Here is a 26,799-nt window from a genome sequence, read left to right as displayed (position 1 = left end):
AATTATTTCTGTAAATCAGTAATGTTTCTTTCTCAATGTTAAATTTTTACTCTAGTGATGAATGACTTCACTTTCCTAAGAGAGTGTTTCAAAACCAGAAATTCAGAGATCAACACGAGTTTGCTCCGTTCTAGTAGGAAATAAAGATTCATTGTACTTGCAGAATACTGGATAAATCTATTTTGCAAATATTCAAGTATATCATTATTTTTAATAACTGAAGATTTCAGTGGTGTAAGTTTCTGCCTGAAACAGTTGTGGTTTGCAAGTAAGAAGAAACAGGGAAATGTCTAGGAGTTAATTGGCATTTTATCACTTGGAAGCAGCTTTTTGACCCAGGATGTACAGATTATTAAATCATAATGAAGTGATATGCCCAGGTGGATGAAGCAGAAGAGGTTTCTACACAAACTTCACAGCAAACCACAAGTAGGAAACAAACGCTCAGCAAGATTCTCACCTAGCAGGATGAGTGTGGTGGCATCAGAGATGGTAAGAGATCTCTGACTTGAGTCATTCAGTCTTGCGGAATGGTGTTGAAAGGCCATTTGCTGTCAGGGTAATCCACATGAGTACTGACACAGCTCTGAGATAGGCCAGGGACAAAACTGACCAGCCAGCTTCAAGAATAAGGAGATGAACGATATAGAACAAGATCCATTCTTTCTCCTCAGTCCTGATTTTGTTTTCCTAACCAGGTAAACCTTGCCAGATCTACATGTTAAGACCTGCACGTCCAAGGCCTAAATCACTTGATTTTACAAACAGGACATATGCCTTGGTAAAAAAATAAATCACTAACAAAAAAAAAAAAAGAACTAAAATTGGAATTCAATCTTAAATTCAATCCTAAACCCCTCAAGCAATGGGCTGCTAGTTTTACTGTGAACACACTTAGGATAGCTTTTCCCTACACAATCTCCAGATATATAAGGAAATACTTATGGTCTATCAATGCTATTTTTTTTTCCAAAGAAAAGTCAAATCAGATGGAATTATAGTTACTGAGGACACAGTGATTTTAGTTTGTGGATTTAATATATTCTCTATTGCTTCAGAACATGCCAAGACCCCTATTTTGTTTGTTTGTTTGTTTTTTAATCTTACTGATAATTACTATGACCCATTCCCTATCACCACTGAGAAGTGGCTCTAGTTCCACTGAGGGGTTTTCTAGATGTGTTCTTGCTTCTGCAGTTAAGTGTACATACAGGGAGATAATCTTACAGTCCAAAAGATAATTAGTAATGGGTAACTCACTGAATGGATACAAAGCAATATAGGCTGACATTAATACCTGTAGTGAGATAGATATATGTACAAAGGAAGCTGTTGCAAATTATTACATTGCATGGGTTTTATGGAAGCGTCCATTTAATACTTCTTGGCCAAGAAGTCCAAAACAAGAGAGTCAAAAAAGGAGAAAAATATGTTGACAAATTTGGAAAGGAGCTCAGATGTTGAATCTTCAGTGGCAGCTTCCAAGATACTGGAAGAAAAGTTCTCAGATACTTTGTAATGATACAATCACAGTCTCAAAATATACCTTTTGCATACTTTATCCTTAAAATAGTCTTTCTGACAGAAATGCAAAGTATTCAGTAAATGACATCTCCAAGACACCACATTGTTCTGGGACTCATGCTTTTTGAAAGCTTTAGTAGGACTTATCAATTGTTCTCTGTTCATTCTGAGGAGTACCTTGACAATAAACCTAAAGTGTGATGTGAGTATCTGAACCCAAGCCTTGGAATGTCCCACATCATACCTCTCACTTAAAACACTGAAATCTTTCTGTTGTCACAATTATGTGAAGCACATCTGTAGCTCCAGGCTAATGAAACGAAGTATCGTAGCCCTGTTTTCTTTCCACAAATGGTCAAGTTCTTGCTAGAGTTTGTGTGATTGCTGTTACATGATGAGGAATATAAATTAAGCCCACATAGAGTACAATATCAGCAAATCTTTCTAGTCTTCACATGAGTAAAACGTTTGTGCACCAGTTGTTGTCACTGCAGCTGACGCTTAGGAGAAATGAGATACAAGCTCTTTAAAAAAGGCCTTTAAAGTAATAAACTCAGTTTTTCAAATGGCCATGAACTTTGTGCTGGAAAAAGTGATTCTCGTTTGATATAGCAACAAAACGCTGCAGGCAGAAATATAATGATGGTAATTCCGCTGCAATACCTTGTATAAATCTGATAAGTAAGATTTATATGATTATTGCTGAACTACGGGGCAGAAACACTTAGAAGTTCAGTAGGCTCAGACAGTACTAGACAGCCCCTCAAACTTTAAAAACCTCAGAGGGCATATATTTTCATGTGGTTAGTATTACCTGGGCACTAGAGAAGTAGTTAAATATCCCTGAAAATAGGTCGCAGGGTATGAACTGACCTACTTTCCACTGGACAAACAAACTGATGTACACTATATTCATATGTCTCACAAGAAGCTCTTCACCAGTCCAGAAAACCTGGTAAAAATATACTTTTGACTATGACATAGCTGACTCTTTATGTGAGAGGTAGACAGACATTTCCTTTCCTTTATAATTCAAGAACAAAACAAAAGAATCAGAAAGGACTGGGTCACCTTGTTTAGAAACTGCATTAAAAAGGAGTGCTTTACTCCTATTCTTGTGAATTAATCTCTGTAGATGACACAGTAACGCCAAATCTAACAAAGTTTTGAGTGGATTCTTTCTCAGAAAGATTCTCATGTGAAGATGAGTGATAATGTCTTACATATCATTAGGGCTAGCTTAGTTAACTAATAGATATGTATGTGTGGAATGATATTCCCCATTGCTGCAGTTCAATTAAATAGCTTAATAATATATATATGTATATATAATATTTGTTTAAACTGTAATTTGATGCTTCACCTTTTCAGCTCATGCGAGTAATTTGGGAATATTGTGTAGCACTCAGAAAACCTCAAACAGCAGCATTCTCTTCCTTAGTTCTGACAATTATGTATTTGTGACACGTAGTACCCTGCTTGCCTTTGAACAGGATATTCTAACAGAAAGGTTGGAATTTTTCTTTTGCAGTCAAGAGCCACGGTCTAGAAATGGTGCAGGAGGTCTCTATCTTTGCATATATGGTGGCCTGGGTAATAGTACAATAAAAACTGCCTTTTAGTTAATTGTCGTTCAAATCCAGAGTCCTTCCTCTCCTTGCTTTAAAAGCAGCAAGTTTAATTCTGCAGGTCTTCCTGACAAAGGGAGCTTTGTCTTAATACAGACCACGTATTAAGACAAATAAGCCCATGTATACAGCTAGAGGATTACTCCTTATATTCTTACCAGAACCAGAGAATGGGCAACATAACTATGAACTTGCTCTTACAGTTAAAAAAATAATATATGAAGACTCTGCTAGAGGAACCCGTTAAAAATGGCACATCTTATGTGCTACCTTGTTGTACGACCTCTTGTAAACTGTGAGGCTAGATGTCATATCATGCTTTCCTACTAGAATGCTGCTATGACCTTACCCATTTTTTAACATGAACAGATTTTATTTTATTTTATTTTATTTTATTTTATTTTATTTTATTTTATTTTATTTTATTTTATTTTATTTTATTTTATTTTATTTTATTTTATTTTATTTTATTTTAGCTAGGGTTTAATTTCAATTGGATGAAATTTTCAGATATACATTGTTAATCTAATCTAAATATGTTATTATTTCCCTTATTAGGGACTGACTTTACTGATGTAGCAACCTTGTAGTAATAGAGCTATATCCACAATAAGAGGAAAGTAGGAGGTAGAGAGTTTGATCTGAGTCAAAGGTAGCTCTCTAGTAAAACGAATAACACTTTCTGTGTATGGTTAAGGCCTTGCTAGGATAACCCCTATGTAGGTATGACAGCATCCAGTTGCTACACTGAGAATGAGATACATTTACTATTTGCTTTACAATATGAATGAAAAGGCTCCCATTTCTCTGTCTAATTTATGTAGTAAAGACTGTTATTTGATAGTAAATATTGTATTTATGCAAGCAATCAATACAGAAAGTATTATTTCTTTTCACGTTAGTAATCCTGATTTGCAATAAACCAAACGTATATACAGGGCCACAGAGACATCTTGCTTTGCTAAACCAACTGCGAAGCAAAATGCTGCATGACAAAGACCATGGTAGCCAACTACTCAACGAGCTTTGACTAAAACTAGGTTACCACTAGGTGGCAGAAGTTCATTTAAATAGTCTAAAATGACAATTTTATGAGTAAAACAGCTGGAAAAAAATTGATCATAGTGCTAAAAATACATCCAAATAACCAGTTCGTGAAATAATAATAATAATAATAATAATAATAATAATAATAATAATAATAATAATAATAATGACAACCAACACATTTTGCAAGTCTGAAAAAATATAACGGTGTAAATTTTAGGCTTTACTGTCTGACGTAAGAGAAGTAGCTGTATGTAAGTAACCAGCTGTAAGGGTGTTAGGTGTATTAGGTAAGCTCTCTGTGTCGGGGTTAATGGATGGCTAATTTTGGAAATGTTAAAAGCTGGACTTTTTGTTTGTTTGTTTTCTTTAGGGTCTGAATTTGTCAGTATGATGAAATTTGTGCTTAAAGAAAAATTATGATCCAAACAAATTTCTGAATTATTTTCCTAAATGATTGCTTTTTCTCTCTATGCTTCAGTTAGTACTCTGTGTGCATTCCCTAGGAAGCAGAATATAGGCGTTTTATTGCAGAAAGCAACCTGACAGAAGCACAGGTTTTATCATGTGAACAGACAGCAGTGAACAAAGCCAAAATATCCCTCTTGTCTAATATGTGATAGTAAGATAATTTTTTCCAGATAGATTTAGAAAATGCCCAGATATTATACACATAATTGTATAAGAGGACAGAGAATAAAAATGAGGCAAGAGTCCTATAATAATGTTGAGGGTGTGCGGCTACTGGTACCTTAATATAAAAATGAACTGAAGTTGTATAAAAAAGAGTAATTGTTTTTGTCAGGATTATCGAATATAGCATGTGTCCAACAGCTTTTCTGAACAGCAGTGTATCTCTACGGCTTTTTGTGCCTGCTCATTTTTGTTCCAGAGCAACCAGTAATAAATAAATAAATAAATAAATAAACAAATAAAATGAGAGACTCGTGGGTAGAACAGGGACACACATATTATTCTCAGCATGCAAGCCCATAATTAATTACATGCTTCACAACTGCACCAATTACTGGACAGTATCATTTTCTGGCCATGCAGCAACACTGCCATTAGTACTAGACTGTGTTCCCTTTGACACCCTGACATCTACTTTCCCATTCTGCTTGGTCTTGCAAAATCTCACACTTTCCTAAACTTCAATGTATAACAAGATTTGTGCACACAAGTTCTGTAGGAATACATTCTGTGATTGCTATTAACAAACTGTTCCCTAAATGTGCTCAGAAATAATCTAGTAAGCAAGCCAATTTTCTAATTAGGAATGGTATTTACTGCTAGAAATATCACTTTGTTCTGCTATAAGTGTTTTCTGAAGTATTTTATCATTTACACTTTATCTGCACACATGTTGAGAACAGTACTAATATTTTGGGATGTGAGAAATGACTTGAAAATAGCCCCCCTCACACCTCCCCTCCCATTTTATAAAAAATTCTTTAAAGCTATTGCTTTAGTTAAGGCTACAATTATGCAGATGATTACTAAAAAAAGCAGAAGCTTACAAAATCTTCACAATCAGATTGTTAGTAGTCAAGACACACATTCAGTAACAGCAAGCCAACAGGAAAAAGGAAGAGGGAAATTAGTTAAGTGTAAGTCCTTTTAACTCAACCAAAAACCTAAAAAGACTGTATGAGGCACCTTTTTGCTGCCAGCCTTTGGAAAGGTGTACGATTTGAGTCTTGAGATAATTCCACCTCTTGCCCAACTCTAGAAACCACAATGTCAAAGAGGAACAGTAAACGTGTCAGGAAAACTGCTGAAGGTATTTTACAAAACAGATGTAGTACAAAAGAACATAACCCAGCCTTTCTCTTGTGTGTGCCTGGTTAAGTACAAAAATAAAGCAAGAAATATAGTGTATGAAATCTTAACACTAAATTTTCTTTAGACAGTATTATTTTAAACCAAATTGGATCTGTGCATGTATCTTAAAGCAACATGTAATTCACAGACTGCCCGTTCCCTGGTTGTTTTATACCATGTTTCTTCTGCCTCCGTTATTGAGCTTAAACCCCTCCCAAACATATTAAGTTATATGAATCAGTTGTTAAGTTTAGCGTGTTGAAGGTTGATTGGTGTAAAGCAAAGTTGGAACCACCCCTTGGTCTTACAAAAAACATTATGGCTATTGAAGCAAAAAGCAAGCAAATTGACATTAATTCCAGCAAAAATGAACAGGCCTTAAATTTTTCAAGTGCACTTATGTTCTTATAAAGATACCTTTTAAAAATTCAACTATGTTTTAAAAGCAATTAAATGTGACTAGTAAGCATTTCTAGTGGTCACTGAGAGATCATACCTGCCTAATTAAAACTGCAGTACTTATTGAGCAAGCATTTTGCCTGTATCTCAGGTTGAAATAGTAATGCGATCCACATCCTTAGTCACTTAAAATTATTATTTTTTTCTATTTAGCTCAAAAAATAGTTTTTCTAATGATTGGATTGAAATAATATTTTTTCCAAGCTTATTTTATTATTTGATTTTACATAGAAAGGTATAAAAATTTCAAATATAGCTATGCAGTCCTTATTCCTGATGGAAGAACAAACTTTCTCAATCCTTGACCCTCTTCATAGCTGTATGAGAATTCAGTAACTGCATATTGAAAAGGCTTATTGAATCTGTTATTTTCTTTTACCTCATAAAATTCTCTTTCCAATTGTGAATAAAGGAAACCCAAGGCACTCTTTTATTATTTTACAATAAATAAATTCTGTAAGGGTGTAAGTGTTTGCATGTGGTGAATGTAGTACATGTCTACATATTATACTTTTACAACAAGAGTAACTCCCAGCACTTCACCTAGCAGCCATTTGCACTGTCTTTATGGTAATAGTCCTTAACTCAAATGTTTGTATTAGATAGTCAAATATATGCAGATAGTAATTTTAAAACCTAATCAAGGACAGCAACAGCGCCAGTTGGTAGTGAGAATTATTATTTTCACTGCACAAGGATTCAAACCATTGTGCAAAGGCAGATGTTAACTGCATACACCAGGTATGAAAATATTTGGCTTTACTCAATAAAGTGAACCTTCATTTTGCTTCTGCCAGCAGTCTCAAAATGGGCAATTTAAACAGAGCAATATCTCTCCTCCAAGTGATGATACAGTCACTAGACAACTTGACCGTTAATGTTCAATGAGGCATTTTGAACATATTGTTCAATGAGACATATATGAAAACACCACAATTTCCACGTATGTTGTGTATATAAAACAAATTCACAAAATTAAATGCTTAACAGCTCAGTACAAAAATCTGATGAAAACAATAAATATGACAGAAATGTTAAGCTTATTTGACACCTACTTCTAAAACAATCCCTTAAAAAAAATACTGCAACAACATCCAAGTTGTATGATTCCTAGAGTATTATGTGGCTGTAGGGCTTCTTAAATGAACTTACTGCTATATCACCACTTACTCTTACCTTTGAAGGGGTTCCAGGAAGGGGACGAGTGTCAAAAACAACATTATCTGTAAAAGAATCAAATGTAGAAAGATACTGAACAAGGTTAGAAATGTACTACAATAATAATAATTACAAAAAATAAATACGTAATTACACAGGGGGGCAACTTTCTAGCTTTTAGATCATATTGCAGCATTTCTCCTGGCCCATCTTCTTGGCTTTTTGCTTTAATGTGGGGCAGTCACACTCTGCTACTTGCTGCTACAGAAACAAAGGTATGTGCACTGCCTTAATGGGAGTGTAAAAAGTAAGGGCGTATCTGTACACCATGTCCCTGGTTTCCAGTCAGAAAGAGAGAAGAGGGGTCCTTAGAGAGACAAGACCACTTCTGGAATAGCAAGAATCAGACAAGGATCAGCCAGGATTATCTTTGTCCTGGCAAGTAGTGAAAGAGATGACTAGGTTTCATCCGTGTAAACCCCAAGCAGAGCTACAGGCTAGGAGAGGAATGGTTGGAGAGCTGCCAGGCAGAAAAGGACCTGGGAGTGATGGTGGATAGTCGGCTGAATATGAGCCAGCAGTGTGCTCAGGTGGCCAAGAAGGCCAACGGCATCCTGGCCTGTATCAGGAACAGTGTGACCAGCAGGGCTAGGGAGGTGATCGTCCCCCTGTACTCAGCTCTGGTGAGGCCGCACCTCGAGTACTGTGTTCAGTTTTGGGCCCCTCACTACAAGAAGGACATCGAGGTGCTTGAGCGGGTGCAGAGAAGGGCGACAAAGCTGGTGAGGGGCCTGGAGAACAAGTCCTACGAGGAGCGGCTGAGGGAGCTGGGCTTGTTCAGCCTGGAGAAGAGGAGGCTCAGGGGTGACCTTATCGCTCTCTATAGGTACCTCAAGGGAGGCTGTAGCGAGGTGGGGGTTGGTCTGTTCTCCCACATGCCTGGTGACAGGATGAGGGGGAATGGGCTTAAGTTGAGCCAGGGGAGTTTTAGGTTAGATGTTAGGAAGAACTTCTTTACCGAAAGGGTTGTTGGACACTGGAACAGGCTGCCCAGGGAAGTGGTGGAGTCACCATCCCTGGAAGTCTTTAAAAGACGTTTAGACATAGAGCTTAGGGATATGGTTTAGTGGGGATTGTTAGCGTTAGGTCAGAGGTTGGACTCGATGATCTTGAGGTCTCTTCCAACCTAGAAATTCTGTGATTCTGTGATTCTGTGAACTCAGATGACGTATGGGATTAAAAAAGAAAGAGGCCCAAGAGCGCTTTGGAGGTCAGGATACCCCTAACCCTCCCAGAAATTAATTCCTGCAGGCACTGTGGCAGTTTAAAGAACCCCCTTTTCAGCATCAGGTGCAGCCAAATGTTTGTACTGCCTGTCTCCTGTGCTCCCCAATATGGGAAGTCCTCATCTACCAGCAGCTCACCTGTCCTGTTGCACCCAACCAAAAATGCCTGTACCAGAGCTGCTGGCATGCCAGTCTCCACTTGAAGTAAAGGTCACCAGAAGAGGAGTGCCAGGACAACCACGCTGTTAGCATGTACAGGCCAAGTACAACAGACTGCCATTTTCATCAGTAAAGTGCATTTTGGATCTGACGTTAATTTTAGAGCTGGGGGTGGTATCATCCCTTAAGGTACAGGATCTGACTCTATCCTGCATGACCTGGCAGATCTTAACTCATTTGAAAAGTTAGAATTTATTTTTTTTTTAAATCCAAATTTAAAATTGCATCTACAGAAATCTGCACCCACCCACCCTTAAAGTCAAAAAAATGCACACATTTTTTATCATCTTTAACACAGCTATTTATACATTTCAAAATAATAGGAATAACTCACCACTTTCTAAGCCAAGTCGTGGACAGGGAATGGTAAGAACTCTTAATAATCCATCTGGTTTGTATGAATAATGCTCAACTAACTAACAGAATGAGAGAAAAAAAAAAGAGAGAAAGAAGAGCAAGAGATAAAAAAAAAAAAAGGGTAAGAGAGGTATTATTAAATAGATTGTCTGCTTATAATCACATGCATATGTACACTATTTGGTATATGTTATAACAAATGAACTGGGCATACAGCAGAATTTTACTGCATGTACTCTTATGCCATCTTTACTTCTCTCTATCAGAGGTGTATGTTTCTGAAGCAACTTCCTGGCTGAATCTGGAACCTCACCAAAGAACTGGATTTACGAAATAACACACTCCACATCTGACTCTGCTATGAACCAGCTTTGTAACTCTGAGCAAATAACTTCTTTTTACACCTCTGACTTCTACCTATTTGTTTTGGTTTTGGTTTGGTTTGTTTGTTTTTGAGTTTTTATTTTAAAGATGGTCAAAACTCTAGGGCAGGAGTTATCTTTCTACATGTATGTAATGCTTTCTTTGGGCTCCAGACTCAGAATGGGATGTAAACAATTAATAAATGTATAGTACCAATAGTTGTGCACATTTGTGTTCCTGCATTATCCTGTCCATGCCTGTTGCCATTTTATCATAGGTACGTGACTGCTATTTTGGCTTTGGTACATTTGGGTAGGAAGGTGGTGGTCTGCAAGTGAAAAATTTACAGAAATTCAAAAAATGTGCAAGTTTTGCAGGTTGCTTTAAATTTCCAGTTATTCAGGGAAAGAAATATGCAGGATATTTACAAGCAAGACTGAGTTAATAAATACAATTAAAGGCACATATTTTAGATTTATGACTGGCTTTATTTGTCTTAATAGTTTTAATCAAGAAGAAAATTCTTCATGGTTTTTACTTCACTTTACCCAGTCATTTCTCCAGTTTTATTCCTTTTTATTAACAACTATGGCATAGTTAACTAGCCACTCATCATTTGATTTACTTTTACCACAGTTCAGACACATTTTGGAAGTAACCATTAGCAAACTATGTTTATTCAGTCTACAAAGGTGGGAACTTCAATGCTAAAGAATGCAATGTGTGTGCAGCATCCCAAAACAACCTATATGCTTCCCAGAATTCTGCTTATCATTATTATAAAGGACATAAACCAAAGACCTGGCATAGCTACTATTGAATACAATCATTTACAAATGCAAATGGTCTTCCATTTTAGCGAATGTTCAGCTAATTGAATAATGATTACAGCAATTTTAAACTCAGTGAGGCTTCAACATCACATTTAAATATGATGAAAATCTCTACACTTACTTAGATTTTTACACTAACATACCTTTTATCCATGTATGAAAGCCATAAAAAGCTGGAAACTTGACAAATAAACTGCCAAAACATGCTGCTGTTTAGCCAAAGACAGTTGACACACAGCAAAGTAAAACAAACTGCCAAGCTGGGTTATATTGCAACATGATGACAGATATCCAAGCAATTCAAACTCAACAGACCTGCCAGAGGGTGTCAAATCTTTTTCCATCTGGTATGGAGAGCTTTCCTGTCTTATCTCTGTCAATACGGTAATGCAGTACTTTTCCATCGTTGAGCAGACACAGGGCATAGGAACCATTGCTGTCCCTTTCTCGAATTCTGCAGGAATAAGAGAGATTTTTAGGGTTATTCTTTGCTAGCAATGAGTAACTAGGTTGAAGATGCTTTTTTAAATCAACTTTTCTCAACTTTCGAATTAAAAACAAAGAAAAATCTGTGCTGCAACTTCTGAAGACATTTTGCTAAGCCTTTCATTTATTTCTTAGTGTAATTTGTTTTCAGATAGAATTCCCTAAGTTTCTCTTTTCATCTCAAGTCAACATATGACAACAGAAAATCCACAATGTGGAGCTCTTTGCTAGGCAGCTACAGAACATTGTGCAGTGCACAAAGTGCTCTCTGAGCTAGGAAGCACTTCAAGGCTTGTGCACTGCAGCCCTACCAAAGCCCACAGAAGTCTGAGGACAGGATCCAACATGTATAAGCAGCTACACTTCTGTCTCTTCCCCAGCTGACCTAAAATTAAAAACAACAGATATGTACCCCAATTAAAATAAGATTTCTCTCATTTATCTTTAATTTTGAAACAGAGATGACAGTGAGAAGAGTAGACAGTGAGAAGAGTAAACAAAATAGAACGTAATATGAAATACGAATAAAAGGAAAATTTTCTTTGTGCACTGAAGCAGTTTCTGGTTTGCCTGGGAAATGAAAATAACTTGTACATTTCTGTTATCATTAATTCTTTTGATTTCTGGAAAGACCTTAATGCTTTCTTGCAGATTTCATGTAAATTTCACATGAAATTTCACACAGTAGTTGGTGATAGATCTGCTCTTAATTTCACTAAGGAGAAATCATGGAATGTAATATAAAATAACTGTCTAACATTCATGGGTAGCCAGCATGATCTCCTGCTTCTAGAAGATCTGGAAGCAACAACTGAGATACCTACACTGTGTTACATAGCTGTTTAAATCTTACTCTGGGCTAGATCACATTGAGAACAATGTCTTCTAGTGACTGGACCCAGAATAGGTAGCTTGCTACCAGCTCCATCATAATTGGCCTAGGGTTTCTAAGTTTAGAAAGCAGGTTTTAGTTTGAGGTGCCTGTGTTCAATTACTACTGATAATGAGACAGAAGTGGAGTTAGCTGAAAATTTGCTGCAATATATATATTTTTCCTCTATGAAAAGCACAGATTGGGCAACACAGACATTTTATGTTCCAGTGTGCACAGAAAGGTACTCTCCATTGAGTTTGCCTCTTTTTCTCCCCGTTGTACTGACAGTATATGATGCTGATGAACCAGGGCCTTAAGAGCCATTGCAAGCTAGGGAGCAACCCATCTGACCACTTCTTTCCTAGAGCTGTGTGGAGAACTGAGCTGCTCAGTAAATGTTTAAAGTTCCCAAATCAAAGACGCCTGGATTTGAATGTCCCCCAAGAAAATGTTCAAAGTGATACCAGTTAATTCTGTTTTGTGTGAAAGGGATAAAATATGTACTCTGAGAGAAGGGCAAGATGACCCAGGCCTTGGAGGTGTCTAAAGGATGATTAGCTGAGGAACTGCTAATCAGGAAGACCATTATGTTGCCATTCTTGATAGAAACGTCCTGCTGTATGCCCTTGAGTACATCACCAATCAACATAATATGGATAGTTGGCTGAAAAACAAAGATTAAGAGTATTCTAATGTGAACTACTTGTGAACTATCCGTGAACTATCCTTATTAACAAAAATCATGCCCCTAGCCAGGGAGACCCCAGCCCAACAAGGGACACTTCTCTGAGGATGCACAGAGTGATTCTGTTGTGTCATCAGCATGAGAGCTCTGTAACCAACCTGAGGCTAGGGGCTCGTACAAACATGTAAATATAGTGATAAGGGACTGTACAAAGAGTTGCATGGGAAGTCCTAAGGTGCACCAGCTTTGTGGGAAACCACCTGGTAACCAAACAGACTTGCACAATTCTGAAAAAAGCAATAACTCAACCTCGTGTATGGATTGGCTTCTTGCACACCAGACAATGAATCCCAGCTGTTTATCAGACAACAGAACTGCTGCTCATAAAGATTTGAGAAGAGAGTTTTCAAAACTCTTTTTTTGTTTTTGTTTTTGTTTTTGGTTTGGGAAGAGGAAAGACTTCTGGGGCCAACTATATCTGCCAAACAGTTCTCAGAGATTGCACATTGAAATGGACATTACCTGTGAGCATTTACACCAGCAGTTATCACCTAGAGAAAACAGCACTACTTCATACCAAATAATGTGGTTAACTATGACAAGGTTACAATATACTCAGTAATTTTTCAGAAACCCTGAAAAAATACCGCAGAACACCCTTGCTAAAGTGCTGGGAGGCGTTGCAGATGCAATGCTACTACTTGCAGTCACATCTCCAGAGACTGCAGTGGCAAGCATTAAATTCTGCTCCTCATTAACTCACTCAACTCCGAACTACAACGGTGTTTTACTTCAACTACTCATGCAACTATTTTTCATGCAGAGTGCTTCTTGTTGCCAAAGATGTGAACAGGATACTGGCTAATGGAAAAGGGAAGTAGAGATGTTTTTTTTCTAAAACCAAAGTAGCTTGCATACTGTCTCTAAAGCAACTTGAAACACATCGTGGTTTTTCATGACATGCAGGTATTTTCTCAGCATGCTGATTTCCTGTGCTGACTGACCAGTGGAGAGCAAAGAATGCTTTGTCTTCCTCTTCCTCTGACTTGCTCTTAGCAAGTTCATCTACAATGGAACCTAAAATTTGATCTCCTGATAAGGCTATTGTGGTCTGCTGCACAGTGAGAAAACACCTTAGCAAGCAGGACTGAATCACAGGCATATATTTTGTTCACAGCAAAATACGGGACGCTGCTCCTAAACTCTACTTTGCTTCTAAAGTTTTGCTGTAAAACCGCACCTGCTATGGTTCTCGGTACACCTGTTTTGGTCAGGATTCACGTCTTTTCCTGACCTCTCTGACCCACTGTGCTGCTGGAGCACATAGCACAGAGACAGCCTTAAGAAGCCATGGTCCTGCTGCAGTGGTCTGCAAGTGGCACCTACCTATGTACCTAACTGAAAATAAATAAACAGATCTTCCAAAGACAGCTTCTGAGAGAGGGAATAAATCTCTTCCAAAATGGGTTTCTGTGAAGGGGAATTAATTACTTCCAGAAGCATTGTTAACAGTCTAATAATAAATAGTAATGATAAATACTTTGTCATTTATCTTGTAAAATTGCCATGGCCATCTAAGCCTAGCAACTGCTCGACATCTTGAAGAGGAACGTTATCATTAATTAATGTCCCTGAATTAAGGTTATGTTTACTAGGATTATTTTCATTTTGTCTGATGTCAAAAATGTCCAGGTCTATTTATGAATACAAACATAATAAGGGGAGATGAATATTAAAGAATACTCTGTAAGGTTGGATAAATGGTGCACCTAACTAGGTATACAGTCTTGTAGTGTCAAATGCCTAGAGGAGGACAGTAAGAGTAATGCAAATATAGGCAGCTACATGTATTTTTCAACAGCTACAGTTTTTTGGTCGGACAAAAGACAAGTAAACTCTTACAAACGACTGCACTTCAGATCTTATTATTTCAAAATGGTGTTACTGGTGTTAACTATTGTGACATATAAGAGGCAGCTTGGTCCCTTAAGGTCAAGAGATGCCATTATGAGTGGTGCTGTGAGCCAATTTATCAGTCTTGACTAGTCTTGTACATCTTAATAAATTTAATTACATATTAAAGACAGTTTTCTGATTTATTTTTTTTTTTACATAACTTTTCACATTTTATGTGAACTACATAAAAAGGTATATGGAGCCTAAACTGCTAATTGTGCAATGCCTTCAACCAGACTTTCCTTAAAAGTTGACCTTTTAAGTATTTCTGAATTATTGTTTATTTTCCTTCAGCTTCAGATTTCCTTCAGCTTCAGAATTTCTGTTTTTTAGCACGTATACAAGACCACACATTTATACAGCTGAAGTGGTCACCACCAATGACAAAGTAAGATGTGCCAAGAGCTATCACATACTTAAGAGAATCGTTTCCTGTGTGAAACTGCGGAGAAAGTATTTTTAATACCGCTGGTCTGTCACCATTAGCAAATATTTAGTTTATTTTTCAACTGGTCCATGCATGCATGAGCTCACATAGATAATACTACTAACAACAATAACAACATGTTATTAAATCACATTAAGTATGTGATGTTATTAATAATAATATTAACTATGATCATCTAGATAACACTGATTGCCATATTCTATAATTATGTTCTCTACCAGGGAAAGTTCAATGAAAAACTAATACTTTACAGAACTCTGGTAAGAAACAAAGTCCTGTATGGCATGAAAAATAATAATGAGACAGATGGAGTCTTTAAACAATTTAAATCCTTTGTTTTCAGTTGCTCTTTGGATCATCTTACAGATGTCATATTCTCCTTCTATTCTGCCACTATAATTTTTCCTCCAAATGTTGTGGCTAGAGTGGCAATCTTTTCCATGAATGTTTTTTCCAGAAGAAGTGGACGCTGATTCCTGTTTCTTGTCATGTCATGGCATTGTTTCTACATTTGGCTTTGAAAACAAACTCTACAGCACCCACATACATTCTTATTTTCCTAGCTTTTCAGTCCTGACAAAAATCTTAAAAAGACCTTTGAAAACACCTTAGTGAAACATTGCTCCCACATAACTCTTCCAGCAGCTTGTATGAGGGACAGTCCTAAATTTCTGACGCTATTCAGAATGTTTTGAAATGAAATCAGAAATATTTTCAACTATTTCCATAGTTATTGTACACAAACATATGTAGCTCTGATAATCTTGTAGTGATGCAATAAATTGGTAAAGAAATCTAAGCATTACATGTGGTCTCACAGAGACCCCTGTACTCAATTTTGTTTCAAGCTAGGTCAGACATCAGATTTCTAGTGTGATTACATTTTTAGTGACCCTTGCAAAAGAATATAAAGAAATATTGTAACCTTCTAAAATTTATTATCCTTCCTGTAATAAACAAGATTCTGTTTGTCATATACCGGCACTTAATTCAGATCTGCTTGTGCAGTTGATCAATACGTCTGGAGTTCATCTTTTCCAAAATCTAGCTTCCCTTTATGTTCCCTGGATGCTTTCTAATTCCCACTTCAACAAGTGACCTTCTTCTAGACAGTGAATGTTTCTAAATTTTATCCTTTAGTAAGCTACCACACTTGAGTGTCTCAACCAATGTGAGAAAAAAGTCCCTGCACATTTCCAAGCACAAATTCACAGTAATCAGTCCAGAGATGTACAGAAGATTCTGATATGCACTGCTACTGGGTAAGGAAAAAATACAAAATATGTGTGCCTGACATATAAAACAATGCACCTCTCTAGCACTCACAATTTTCATGCTACTGTTTCAGTTAACTAAAAAATGAGTGATTTATTTGTCAAGGCTAAGCAAGCCTGTGTTGGGCAAACCACCACAGAAATAGAAAATGTCTCTGAATTAGACATTTGATTTGTTATTTGGTATGGGCAAGTAACAGGTCTACTTATCTGAGAGCCAAAAGGACTTCAGAAGGAAAACAAATAGATTTCTGGTACAAATGAGCAACGTTACATCTTTTGCTGGTCTGGCTGCTGAATTACGGGGCCAAGATCTTGTCCTGTTTTTTTCCCTAGAAGCATGAGTCAACAGCTGCTAGGTGGCTACTGACCTCTATACCTGCCAGATAGGCAGTCTATGTAAGAACAATTAATGCATTTGAAAGCACCCTGCAGATGCAAAAGAAAACTATTAAGGCTCCAGTGGCACATCTTACAGTTTAAACGGAACCTCTAAGTCAGAATTTTTCTCTCAAAGGGTTTATCTACCTGATGTGAAAGAAGCCTTCTGAGCTGCAGCAGAGCTATCTAAGCACACCCACTGACATAAGCAGTCCTACAGGAAGAAGGTCTACCTAGTCATCAAGGGTATCACTGCAAACAGTACCAGAGATGCCTCTTTGGCTATCTCTGAAGGAAGCAGGAAAATTCTGGGAAAGAATTTCTATTTAAAACTCTAGGAATGCTTAAAGAAGATTAAAAAGAGACCAGAAACTACAATGGAGACTGAAAATGTCCAGTCTGCTAAAAAACTGCCCTAACTCCAAACCCTATCCTTGTGTTTCCGAAATGTTAGCTAAGGAATCCATTTTCTCTCTCTCTCTCTTTCTATTTATTTATTTATTTATTTATTTATTTATTTATTTATTTATTTATTTATTTATTAATATAGATTAATTTATTTTTTTTTCCAAAGAGAAGAACTTTCATGACATAAAAGCCAATGCGTGCAAGGGGTAAACTGGAAAAACTGTGAATTTTAATATATCATCAACATCATGACTCAGATGATGAAACAATAGTTTGGAAATATATTAATGCATAAAATAATATTTTAGAAAAAAAAAAAGTCATAAAAAAGGGTTGTTTCATTTTAGTATTGTATATACATTTGCTCCAATGGAGAAAAATAGCAACAGAGAGTAGCAAAGTAACAAGAGAATGAAAAGGAGAGAAAGCATGGCATTGTTGTGTTGGTAATTATCTACTCAGTGACTACGAATCAGTGAAAACTCTTTTGTGCTACTGAAAGAAGATTTCAGAAGAGGTGAATCTGTGACAATGGGAATATTTGGCTCCACAAACTTGTAATATTTCCTCCTTACAATTTGCAGAGAAAACATCTCGGTAATGACTTTCAGAGTGCGATCCTAAGAAACAGAAAGTAGTAGGCTGAAAATATGAAGGTGCTTGGCTGTGATAGTTTTACCCTGCTGGGCAGCTGAGCTCCACATTAGCTACTCTCTCATTCACCATCCTCAGAGAAGAAGAGGGAGAAAATAGATGTAAAGGGCTCATGGGGTTTAGGTAAGGACAGGGAGATCACTCAACAAGTATCATCAAGGGCAAAACAGACTTAGAATAGGGAGATTAATACGATTTATTGCCTATCACTAGAACAGTGAGAAACTAAAAGCAAATTAAAAACGCCTTCCCCACATCTACCCTCTTCTACCTCCTCTCCCCCGAGTAGCACAAGGGAATGGGGAATGGGGAAAGGGGAATGAGGAATGGAGAATGGGGAATGGGGAATGTGGGCTGCAGTCAGTCCCTGACACTTCATTGCCACCGCTTCCTTACGGTCACTCCCTGCCCCTGCTCCCCGTGGGGTCTCTCCCATGGATGCCGTCCTTCCCCAACTGAGTCTGTGGGGGCTGCCCACACGCAGCAGCTCTCCAAGCACTGCTCCCACACGGCTCCGTCCCACGGGGTCCATCCATCCATCCCCCAGGAGCAAACTGCTCCAGCACGGGTCCCCCACGGGTGGGGGCAGCTCCCCCCAGACCCCCTGCTCCTGCGTGGGCTCCTCTCCACGGGCTGCAGCTCCGGCCCGGGGCCTGCTCCTGCGGGGGCTCTCCATGGGCCGCAGCCTCCTCCAGGCCACATCCACCTGCTCCACCGGGGGCTCCTCCACCCATGGGGGGGCTGCAGCGTGGAGATCTGCTCCATGTGGGACCCATGGGCTGCAGGGGGACAGCCTGCTCCACCAGGGGCCTCTCCCTGCACAGCCCGCAGGGGAACTGCTGCTGCCCTGTGCCTGCAGCACCTCCTGCCCTCCTGCTGCACTCACCTGGGGTTCTGCAGGGCTGGTTCTCACTCCTTGCACTCCGAGCTGCTGTTGAGCATCATTTTTTTTCCTTTTCTTAAACCTGCTCTCCCAGAAGCCCAACCAGTGTCTCTCCCTGGCTCAGCTCTGTCCAGCAGCGGGTCCCTTTTGGAGCCATCTGGAGCTGGCTCTGCTCTGACATGGGGCAACTGCTGGACGCTGCTCACAAAGGCCACCCTTGCAATGTCCTGTTACCAAAGCTTTGCCACATAAGCCCTATACAGTGGCAACTTTGGTGAGAATAACTATGAAATAAAAAAGGACTGAGACAAGGGAGAAGATTTAAAGAAAGGAGATGTCAGTACTCAAACTATTAGTATGTAAAACCTGATAGGAATTAACGTTACTGGAAAGAAGGATTTAGAGGATTTAATAGTTTTTAAAATAAATATTTGAGACTGAAAATACAAACTACTCCATATGGAAGCATATGAAAGCTACATTGACACTAACAAATAATGGGGCAAATCAGTAAAGTAAGACAGTGGGTACTGAAGAACTGTATCCACCCTGTACATATTTCTAGGGTTTTGCTTTGGAGAAGCTTCAGAAAAGTCATAGATTAGTACTGAACAAGGTTATATAGGTGATGAAATTTCTTTCAGGAATTATATAGATCTAAGTGATTCTTTCTTGCCCATGACCTTTAAACTTTAATTTTATTATTACATAAATATTTATTTATTTATTTATTTACTGGGGGTGGGGGTGGGGAGAAGGAGGGAAAGAGGCAAAAATGCCACGAAGAAAACATTTATACTTTTCAAATGAGGATTTTCTCAATTAAAAACTGTTTTGCTAGGAGATTTTGACTGACTCTGATCCTGAGAAGATGATGGCTGCTCGTCACCACCTTAATTGACATGTTTGTGCTCATATATTTTAATAATGGGACTACATTAACACGAAGGGAGACAGACACAGAATGAAGTTACTAAGGTGAAAGAAATTCCTTCTCTGGCTTAATTTCAAAAGAAAGGCACATCTCTGCTCTTAGGAATACTGACAGTTATGGATACCAGACGTGTAAGACAGACAGCTTGTTAATAATTGTTCTGCTTTGGTTAAATCAGTGCGTTGGGTGTTGGAGGAGATGCTTAGCTTGGGGGGCACACCAGGAGGAGGCTGGGCTGCCCTCTGCCAGGCATGGCTGTGTCCAGTCAGTTCCAGCTGTCTGCAGCAGGCCCCATGGAGGGCACCACAGTTCCCTCAGCCATGTGCGCACACTGCTGCCCTTTGAAGATGTGGACAGTTCCAGGAGGAACTGTAGCCCCTGGAGCATGCATTTCTGCAGGAAAGAGTGTGGGGAGAAAGGAGACAGAGAGAAACTGCTATGGGCTGGCCACAGGTTTGTTTCCCTGGACCCATAGATTTTTTTTTCGGGGGGGGGGAGGGAGGGACTTTGCTTGGGGAGCAAAGTCCCACCCACTGTAAGTGAAGAGCAGGCTCAAGACCACCTGATGAAACTAAACAGGTAGAAATCTATGGGACCTGACAACATGCATCCCAGGGTCCTGAGGGAACTGGCTGATGTAGTTGCCAAGCCTTTCTCCATTACATTTGAAAAGTCTTGGCAGTCAGGTGAAGTCCCTGGTGGCTGTAAAAAGGGAAACATCATGCCTCTTTTTAAAAAAGGTAGAAAGGAGGACCCGGGGAATGACAAATTGATGAGCTTCACCTCTGTGCCTGGAAAGATCATGGAAAAGATCCTCCTGGAAGCAATGTCAAGGCACATGCAAGACAAAAAGGTCTTCAACTTTATCAATGACATGGACAGTGGAATCGAGTGCACCCTCAGCAAGTTTGCAGATGACACCAAGCTGAGTGGTGCAGCTGATACAATAGAAGGAAGAGATGCCATCTGAAGGGATTTGGACAAACTTGAGAAGTGGGCCTACGTGAACCTAATGAGGTTCAACAAGTCTAAATGCAGGGTGCTGCACCTGGGCCAGGGCAATCTCAGGCATGAATACAGACTGGGAGAAGAACTCATTGAGAGCAGCCCTGCAGAGAAGGACTACGGGGCTCTGCTGGATGAAAAGCTGGACATGAGTCGGCAGTGCACGCCTGCAGCCCAGAAGGCCAACTGCATCCTGGGCTGCAATAAAAGAGGAGTAGCCAGCAGGTCAAGGGAGGTGATTGTCACCCTCTGCTCTGTCCTTGTGAGGCCCTACTTGGAGTACTGCTTCCAGGTCTGGAGCCCCGAGCACATGATGGATGTGGAGCTGTTAGAGTGGGTCCAGAAGAAGGCCACAAAGATGATCAAGGGGCTGCAGCACCTCTCCTACTTTGAAAAAATGAGAGAGCTGGGAATATTCAGCCTATAGAAGAGAAGGCTCCAGGGGCACCTAACTGCAACCTTTCAGTATCTGAAGGGGATTTATAAAAAGATGGGGAGTAATTCTTTGCTCAGTTGGATAATGACAGGACAAGAGGGAATGATTTTAAATTAGAAGAGGGGAGATACAGATTAGAGGTTAAGAAAAAATTCTTCACTCAGAGAGTGGTGAGCACTGGAACAGTTTGCCCAGAGAGGCTCTGGATGCCCTATCCCTGGAGGTGTTCAAGACCAGGTTAGATGAGGTCCTGAGCAACTTGATCTAGTGGCTGGCATCCCTGCCTATGGCAGGGGGTTGGAACTAGATAATCTTTGAGGTCCCTTCCAGCCCAAGCAATTCTATGATGATTCTGTGATGATGTCCACAACCCCCTGACCCCCATCACCCTTTGCAGTCTGTTGGGGAAAAGAGTTGGGCTGGAAGGAGTAAAGTTGAGCCTGTGAAAATGTGGGGACGTGGTCTGACTGCAATATGTTGTTTGATGTTTTTGTCTTCGTTACTTACAATCCAAATTATATTAATTGGTAATTAAATTAATTTTACCCAAGCAAAGTCTGTTTTGCCTGTGACAAAGACTGATAAACAGTCTCCCTGCTGTCTCTCCTCATCTTGACCAACAAGCTTTTCCACTTTATTTTCTCCCCCTGCCCATTTGAGCTGGGGGATTATGAGACTGACTGGGTGGCCTGATGTTAACCCACCACAATCATTTAGCACTGCTTATCAATTGATTTATTTTATTTTATTTTATTTTATTTTATTTTATTTTACTCATTTATTTATTTTGGACGCTGAACTTCTTTGATGTTCCATTTAGAATACTTGCTTAAAAAACAGGGACCCAAACATACACTATAGTTTCCCATCTTCAGTTAAGTGAAAACTGAACCTTGGACACACTTGTTTAGTATAGGAATAGTTGCATTGTGTAATATTTATCATGCTGAATTGAAATCTCTCTGTGAATAAGCCATCTTTTAGGACACTCTCTCACTTGAGATTCATTTAAGTGAACTATGTAATAACACTAAGGACAAACAGCAATAATATAGGAAAAAGCACTCACAAAAATTTTCCATTGTTTCTTGACCCAATGAGGATACGGTGCTCTGATTCTTCCCGAGAAATCCTCCCGTGGAACCAAGGCATCTTCTCATGGGCTGTAGTAGCAATCAATTTCTCCAGCTGAGGTTTTTGACTTATGATAGCTTGTTCAAGAGCATGACCCTAGAGTGGTAGAAACACAATGGGACAATCAAATTGTCTTCTGCGATAGAAAGTTTACATATAGATTCCCAGTATTGTATGGCTTTTGGGACATCTGGAACCTGTACATTTTGTTGTATATGAGGAAAAGTAATAGTTGCTACACAGACATTAAAACAAAAGATAAAATAGGGTAATCTAAACATCACAAAGCTAGTTTTTTTCTTTTATCTCTGAGAAGTGGAAGGAAAAATAATGAGTAAACCATAAATAGATTAATATCTCAACCAAAATTTGTGTCATATTTTTATGCTAGTCTGGCATAGCAAATATACTTGATGTCACTCTGAGATGTCATAACATACCTCCATATTACAAACCTTATGTCAGCTTGCTGACATTAACTAAACACACTTTGCACTGTTTCAGCATGTACTTATTGCAATATCATAAAATCATAAAATCACTTAAGTTGAAAGGGACCTCAGGAGGTCATCTAGGTCAACTTCTTGCTACAAGATGGTACAACTTGAAATTCAGACCAGATTGTTCAAGACTTTGTCCAGCTAAGCCTTGAAAATCTCTATGGATGGAGACTGAAAACATTTATGTTTCAACATTTACCTGTGCTCAGGGGTTTGTTTGTTTGTTTTTATATTCAATTGTACTTTCCCTGTTACAATTTATGACCACTGTCTCTCATTTTCTCTCTGTGCATGTCAATAAAGAGCCTGGCTATCTTCTCAGTAACCTCTACTGCAGGAAAAATACCCACTGCTCATAAAAATCTGATAATTAAAATTCTGTTGTGACAAAATACTATATAGCATATTTGGGATTGATGTATTGTGTTTGTGTGTGTTCGGCAGAATATCCAAGTTGGAAGGGACCCACAAGGATCACTGAGTCCAACTTACGGCTTCATAAAGGACCTCCTGAAAATTAAACCATATATCTGAGAGTACAGGCCAAATACTTGAACTTCATCAGCTCGGTGCTGTGACCACTGCCCTGGGGAGCCTGTCCCAGTGCCCGACCACCCTTTCCCTAACCCCCATCCTGACCCTCCCCTGTCCCAGCTCCATGCCGTCCCCTCGGGTCCTGTCGCTGTCCCCAGAGAGCAGAGCTCAGCGCCTGCCCCTCCGCTCCCCTTGTGAGGGAGCCGCAGGCCGCCAGGAGGCCTCCCCTCAGCCTGGTCCGCTCAGGGCTGAGCAAACCAAGGCACCTCAGCTGCTCCTCAGATGCCTTGCTCACTAGACCCATGACAATCTTTGTTGCCTCCCACCCCAGATACTCTCTAATAGTTTTATGTTCTTGTATTGTGGTGCCCCAAACTGCACATAGTACTTGAGGTGAGGCTGCACCAGCACAGAGCAGGGCGGGACAATCCCTTCCCTTGACTGGCTAGCAATGCTGTGCCTGATGTACCCCAGGATACGCTTGGCCCTTTTGACTGCCACAGTTGATTCACATTCAAATTGTTCTTGGCCAGAACCCACAGATCCCTTTCCATCAGTCTGATCTCCAGTTGTCATCCTCCCGTCTGTACAGACATCCAGGATTACTCTGTCCCAGATGCAGAATCTGGCACTTGTTCTTGTTAAATTTCATATGGTTGGTGATTACCCAGCTCTCTAATCTATCAAGATGTCTTAGTGCAAGTTAGTTAAGTAGGACTTTCCCCTCATGAACTCATGTTAGCTACAACAGCAACTGCTGGAACCAAACCCTGTACTTTCTTTTTATCCTAATTCAAAGACCATTTTATGGAAAAACCAGCCTGCAAATTTACCTGCAAATTCCAAGTTTGTTTGACGTACTCTCTGATGAGGTTCTCTTTTAAATCTTCAAAGGGCCCTGTTTTGGGTTCAATGCCTGGTGGTCGGTTGAAAGGTTTTCTCAGTAGACAGATTAGGCCATCCGCTTCCTCTGAATGATAGTTAATTAGTTCAGCAGGACTTGCATGAGACTTCCCTCCTGCAATAGCATATGTGCCACTCAGCTCCCTCTCAATTGTATAATGATGAACCTTCCTTCCATGGGCCAAGGATAAGGCAAAACCTCCAAGGTAATTCCGACTTTGGCGAAGCAGATATAGTCCATCACTCACTCCTCCTTGCATCAGATACTCCTCAGCTTCCTCACGTGTAATATTGCCAAAGAAGTATGGCAAATGGTTAGCTGGGTTAGTCATGCTGGAAGCCATGATTTATTTATTTTTGCTTTCTAAGAAGCCAACTTAATGTTTAACACCTGAAAAGAAAGAAGGAGACATGATTAACAGTTGAAAAAAGAGAGGATAAAACCATAACATGGCAGTTCACGTGTGGTATGTTTTTAATACATTTTTGAAAAGCTTTTGGGAAGAAGGTAACATTTTTGTTTTTATCTTGTTAGAGGTTGTCTTTCTAAATGCCAATAGTGGGTTTCTCCTGGTTATATACTGCTGTTGAAGTTTCCTGAAACTCCATGAGTATCCTGCAATTCTTTCTCTGTCCTCTGGTCTTTTTCCCAGCCATATAGAGTCTTGACATTTTCACTTGCCCAAATATCTCTATCCATTTTTTTCATTCTGCCTTGAGATTTTTCTCAATGTAAATAAATAAATAGGTAAGAAAGACTTAGTAAGTAGGTTTTCTTTCCAGTTTTGTGTGACTATAATTTTGCTTGTAAGAGTAGCTTATGCCAGTAAGTGGGCTGAATATGGACAAAAGTCCTATATTAAAATAGTTAACATTTTTCTCTCACAGAGCTTCACCAGAAAACCACTTTTTTTTCTCTCTTTTTTAATGGTGAAAATAATAGTTAATGTAATAGTGTCTTCCTAAACATTTTTCATTTCAAACAGATTATCTTGAAACAATATGAAGGCACACTGCCAAAAAACACACAGAAGAGAACAAAGTTCAGCATTTCTGAAGAACAAGATGAAGACAATATAAATAGCTTCTTTTATTCTGAACTTAATAATGCAAAAATCTCTTATGTTTAAAAAAAAGAAAAAAAAAAAAAAAAAAGGAAAAAAAGCATTCACAGGAATACTAGGAATACTCAGGAATACTACTCTTCTTTTCTTCTTGTGTCCTGTTTTCCCCTGAGCTATTTCAGTCTTCTACATTGTCAACAGAGAAACTTATTTTCATTAAAACTCATGACATTTTCACTACCTGGACAGCTAGGTATTATGCTGGAATTACTTTTGTCACTTTCAAGTCACTGAAGCATATACATCAGAATGAAAGAGATGGATTTTGTTTATTATTTGTCTTAGGGATATGGTTTAGTGGAGGGCTGTTAGCGTTAGGTTGGAGGTTGGACTCGATGACCTTGAGGTCTCTTCCAACCTAGAAAATTCTGTGATTCTGTGATTAGTGCTGTTTAAATGACAATCTAATAGAAACAAGGAAGAACACCACAGCTACCTGCTGACAGCATTTAAATGTATAGCAAGTGAATATATTAAGACACTAATGATAACTGCATTCTTGCAATAATATTTGCAAGCTTTGTTTTAACAGATGAAGTGATGCACAACTACAATTACTTACATCATGCCAAGTTTACCGCTCAATTCATGAATTGTTTCCTGCAACATTGTAAGTTTTCATATACTTCCTCCTCCAAATGCTTTCCAGACCTAATCACACTTTAATTGGGACTGATTGTAGACTGTAAAATCCACGGTTTATGGGGCATAAAACTGAAAGTTCCATTTAGGATCAGTTCTACATCTTCTTCCAGTCTAGAAAGAATGACTATTGAAGAGAAAAAATTCCACTAAGTATTATTGCCTCTGCATATTTGAAGTCATCAGATGAATAATGACTTTCAGAGAATACATGAAATGCTGAATACAACTAGCAGGACATGCTTATATTTGCATTACTTGTGTTTATTAAAGGAAGCTTTTCACAGAATCACAGAATCACAGAATTTTCTAGGTTGGAAGAGACCTCAAGGTCATCGAGTCCAACCTCCAACCTAACGCTAACAGCCCTCCACTAAACCATATCCCTAAGCTCTACATCTAAACGTCTTTTGAAGACTTCCAAGGATGGTGACTCCACCACTTCCCTGGGCAGCCTGTTCCAATGCCTCACAACCCTTTCAGTGAAGAAGTTCTTCCTAACATCTAGCCTAAAACTCCCCTGGCTCAACTTAAACCCATTCCCCCTCGTCCTGTCACCAGGCACGTGGGAGAACAGGCCAACCCCCACCTCGCTACAGCCTCCCTTGAGGTACCTAAAAAGAGCGATAAGGTCGCCCCTGAGCCTCCTCTCCTCCAGGCTGAACAAGCCCAGCTCCCTCAGCCGCTCCTCGTAGGACTTGTTCTCCAGGCCCCTCACCAGCTTTGTCGCCCTTCTCTGCACCCGCTCAAGCACCTCGATGTCCTTCTTGTAGCGAGGGGCCCAAAACTGAACACAGTACTCGAGGTGCGGCCTCACCAGAGCTGAGTACAGGGGGACGA

At 39.2% G+C, this 26,799-nt stretch overlaps 1 protein-coding gene across 4 annotated transcripts in view; it reads right to left on the bottom strand.

Moving 5' to 3' along the window:
• Positions 1–26,799, bottom strand: part of SYK (spleen associated tyrosine kinase) — a 57,817-nt gene that overhangs the window by 7,666 nt on the left and 23,352 nt on the right. For 3 of the 4 annotated variants that reach the window (XM_082782699.1, XM_082782698.1, XM_082782697.1), the window contains 6 exons: positions 24,124–24,584; positions 22,192–22,352; positions 11,014–11,152; positions 9,480–9,561; positions 7,659–7,705; positions 5,859–5,927 (listed from right to left, as the gene is read on the bottom strand). In XM_082782699.1, the coding sequence (XP_082638825.1) occupies positions 5,859–5,927; positions 7,659–7,705; positions 9,480–9,561; positions 11,014–11,152; positions 22,192–22,352; positions 24,124–24,537 (912 nt within the window). In that variant the 5' untranslated portion in view covers positions 24,538–24,584. The remainder of the gene's footprint in view (positions 1–5,858; positions 5,928–7,658; positions 7,706–9,479; positions 9,562–11,013; positions 11,153–22,191; positions 22,353–24,123; positions 24,585–26,799) is intronic. The other variant, XM_082782700.1, reaches the window with a different exon arrangement.

This window comes from Aythya marila (assembly GCF_965140915.1).
Source record: "Aythya marila genome assembly, chromosome: Z".
NCBI lineage: Eukaryota > Metazoa > Chordata > Aves > Anseriformes > Anatidae > Aythya > Aythya marila.
Note: the sequence above shows the minus strand (reverse complement) of the source record. Positions and strands in the feature narration are given on the sequence as shown.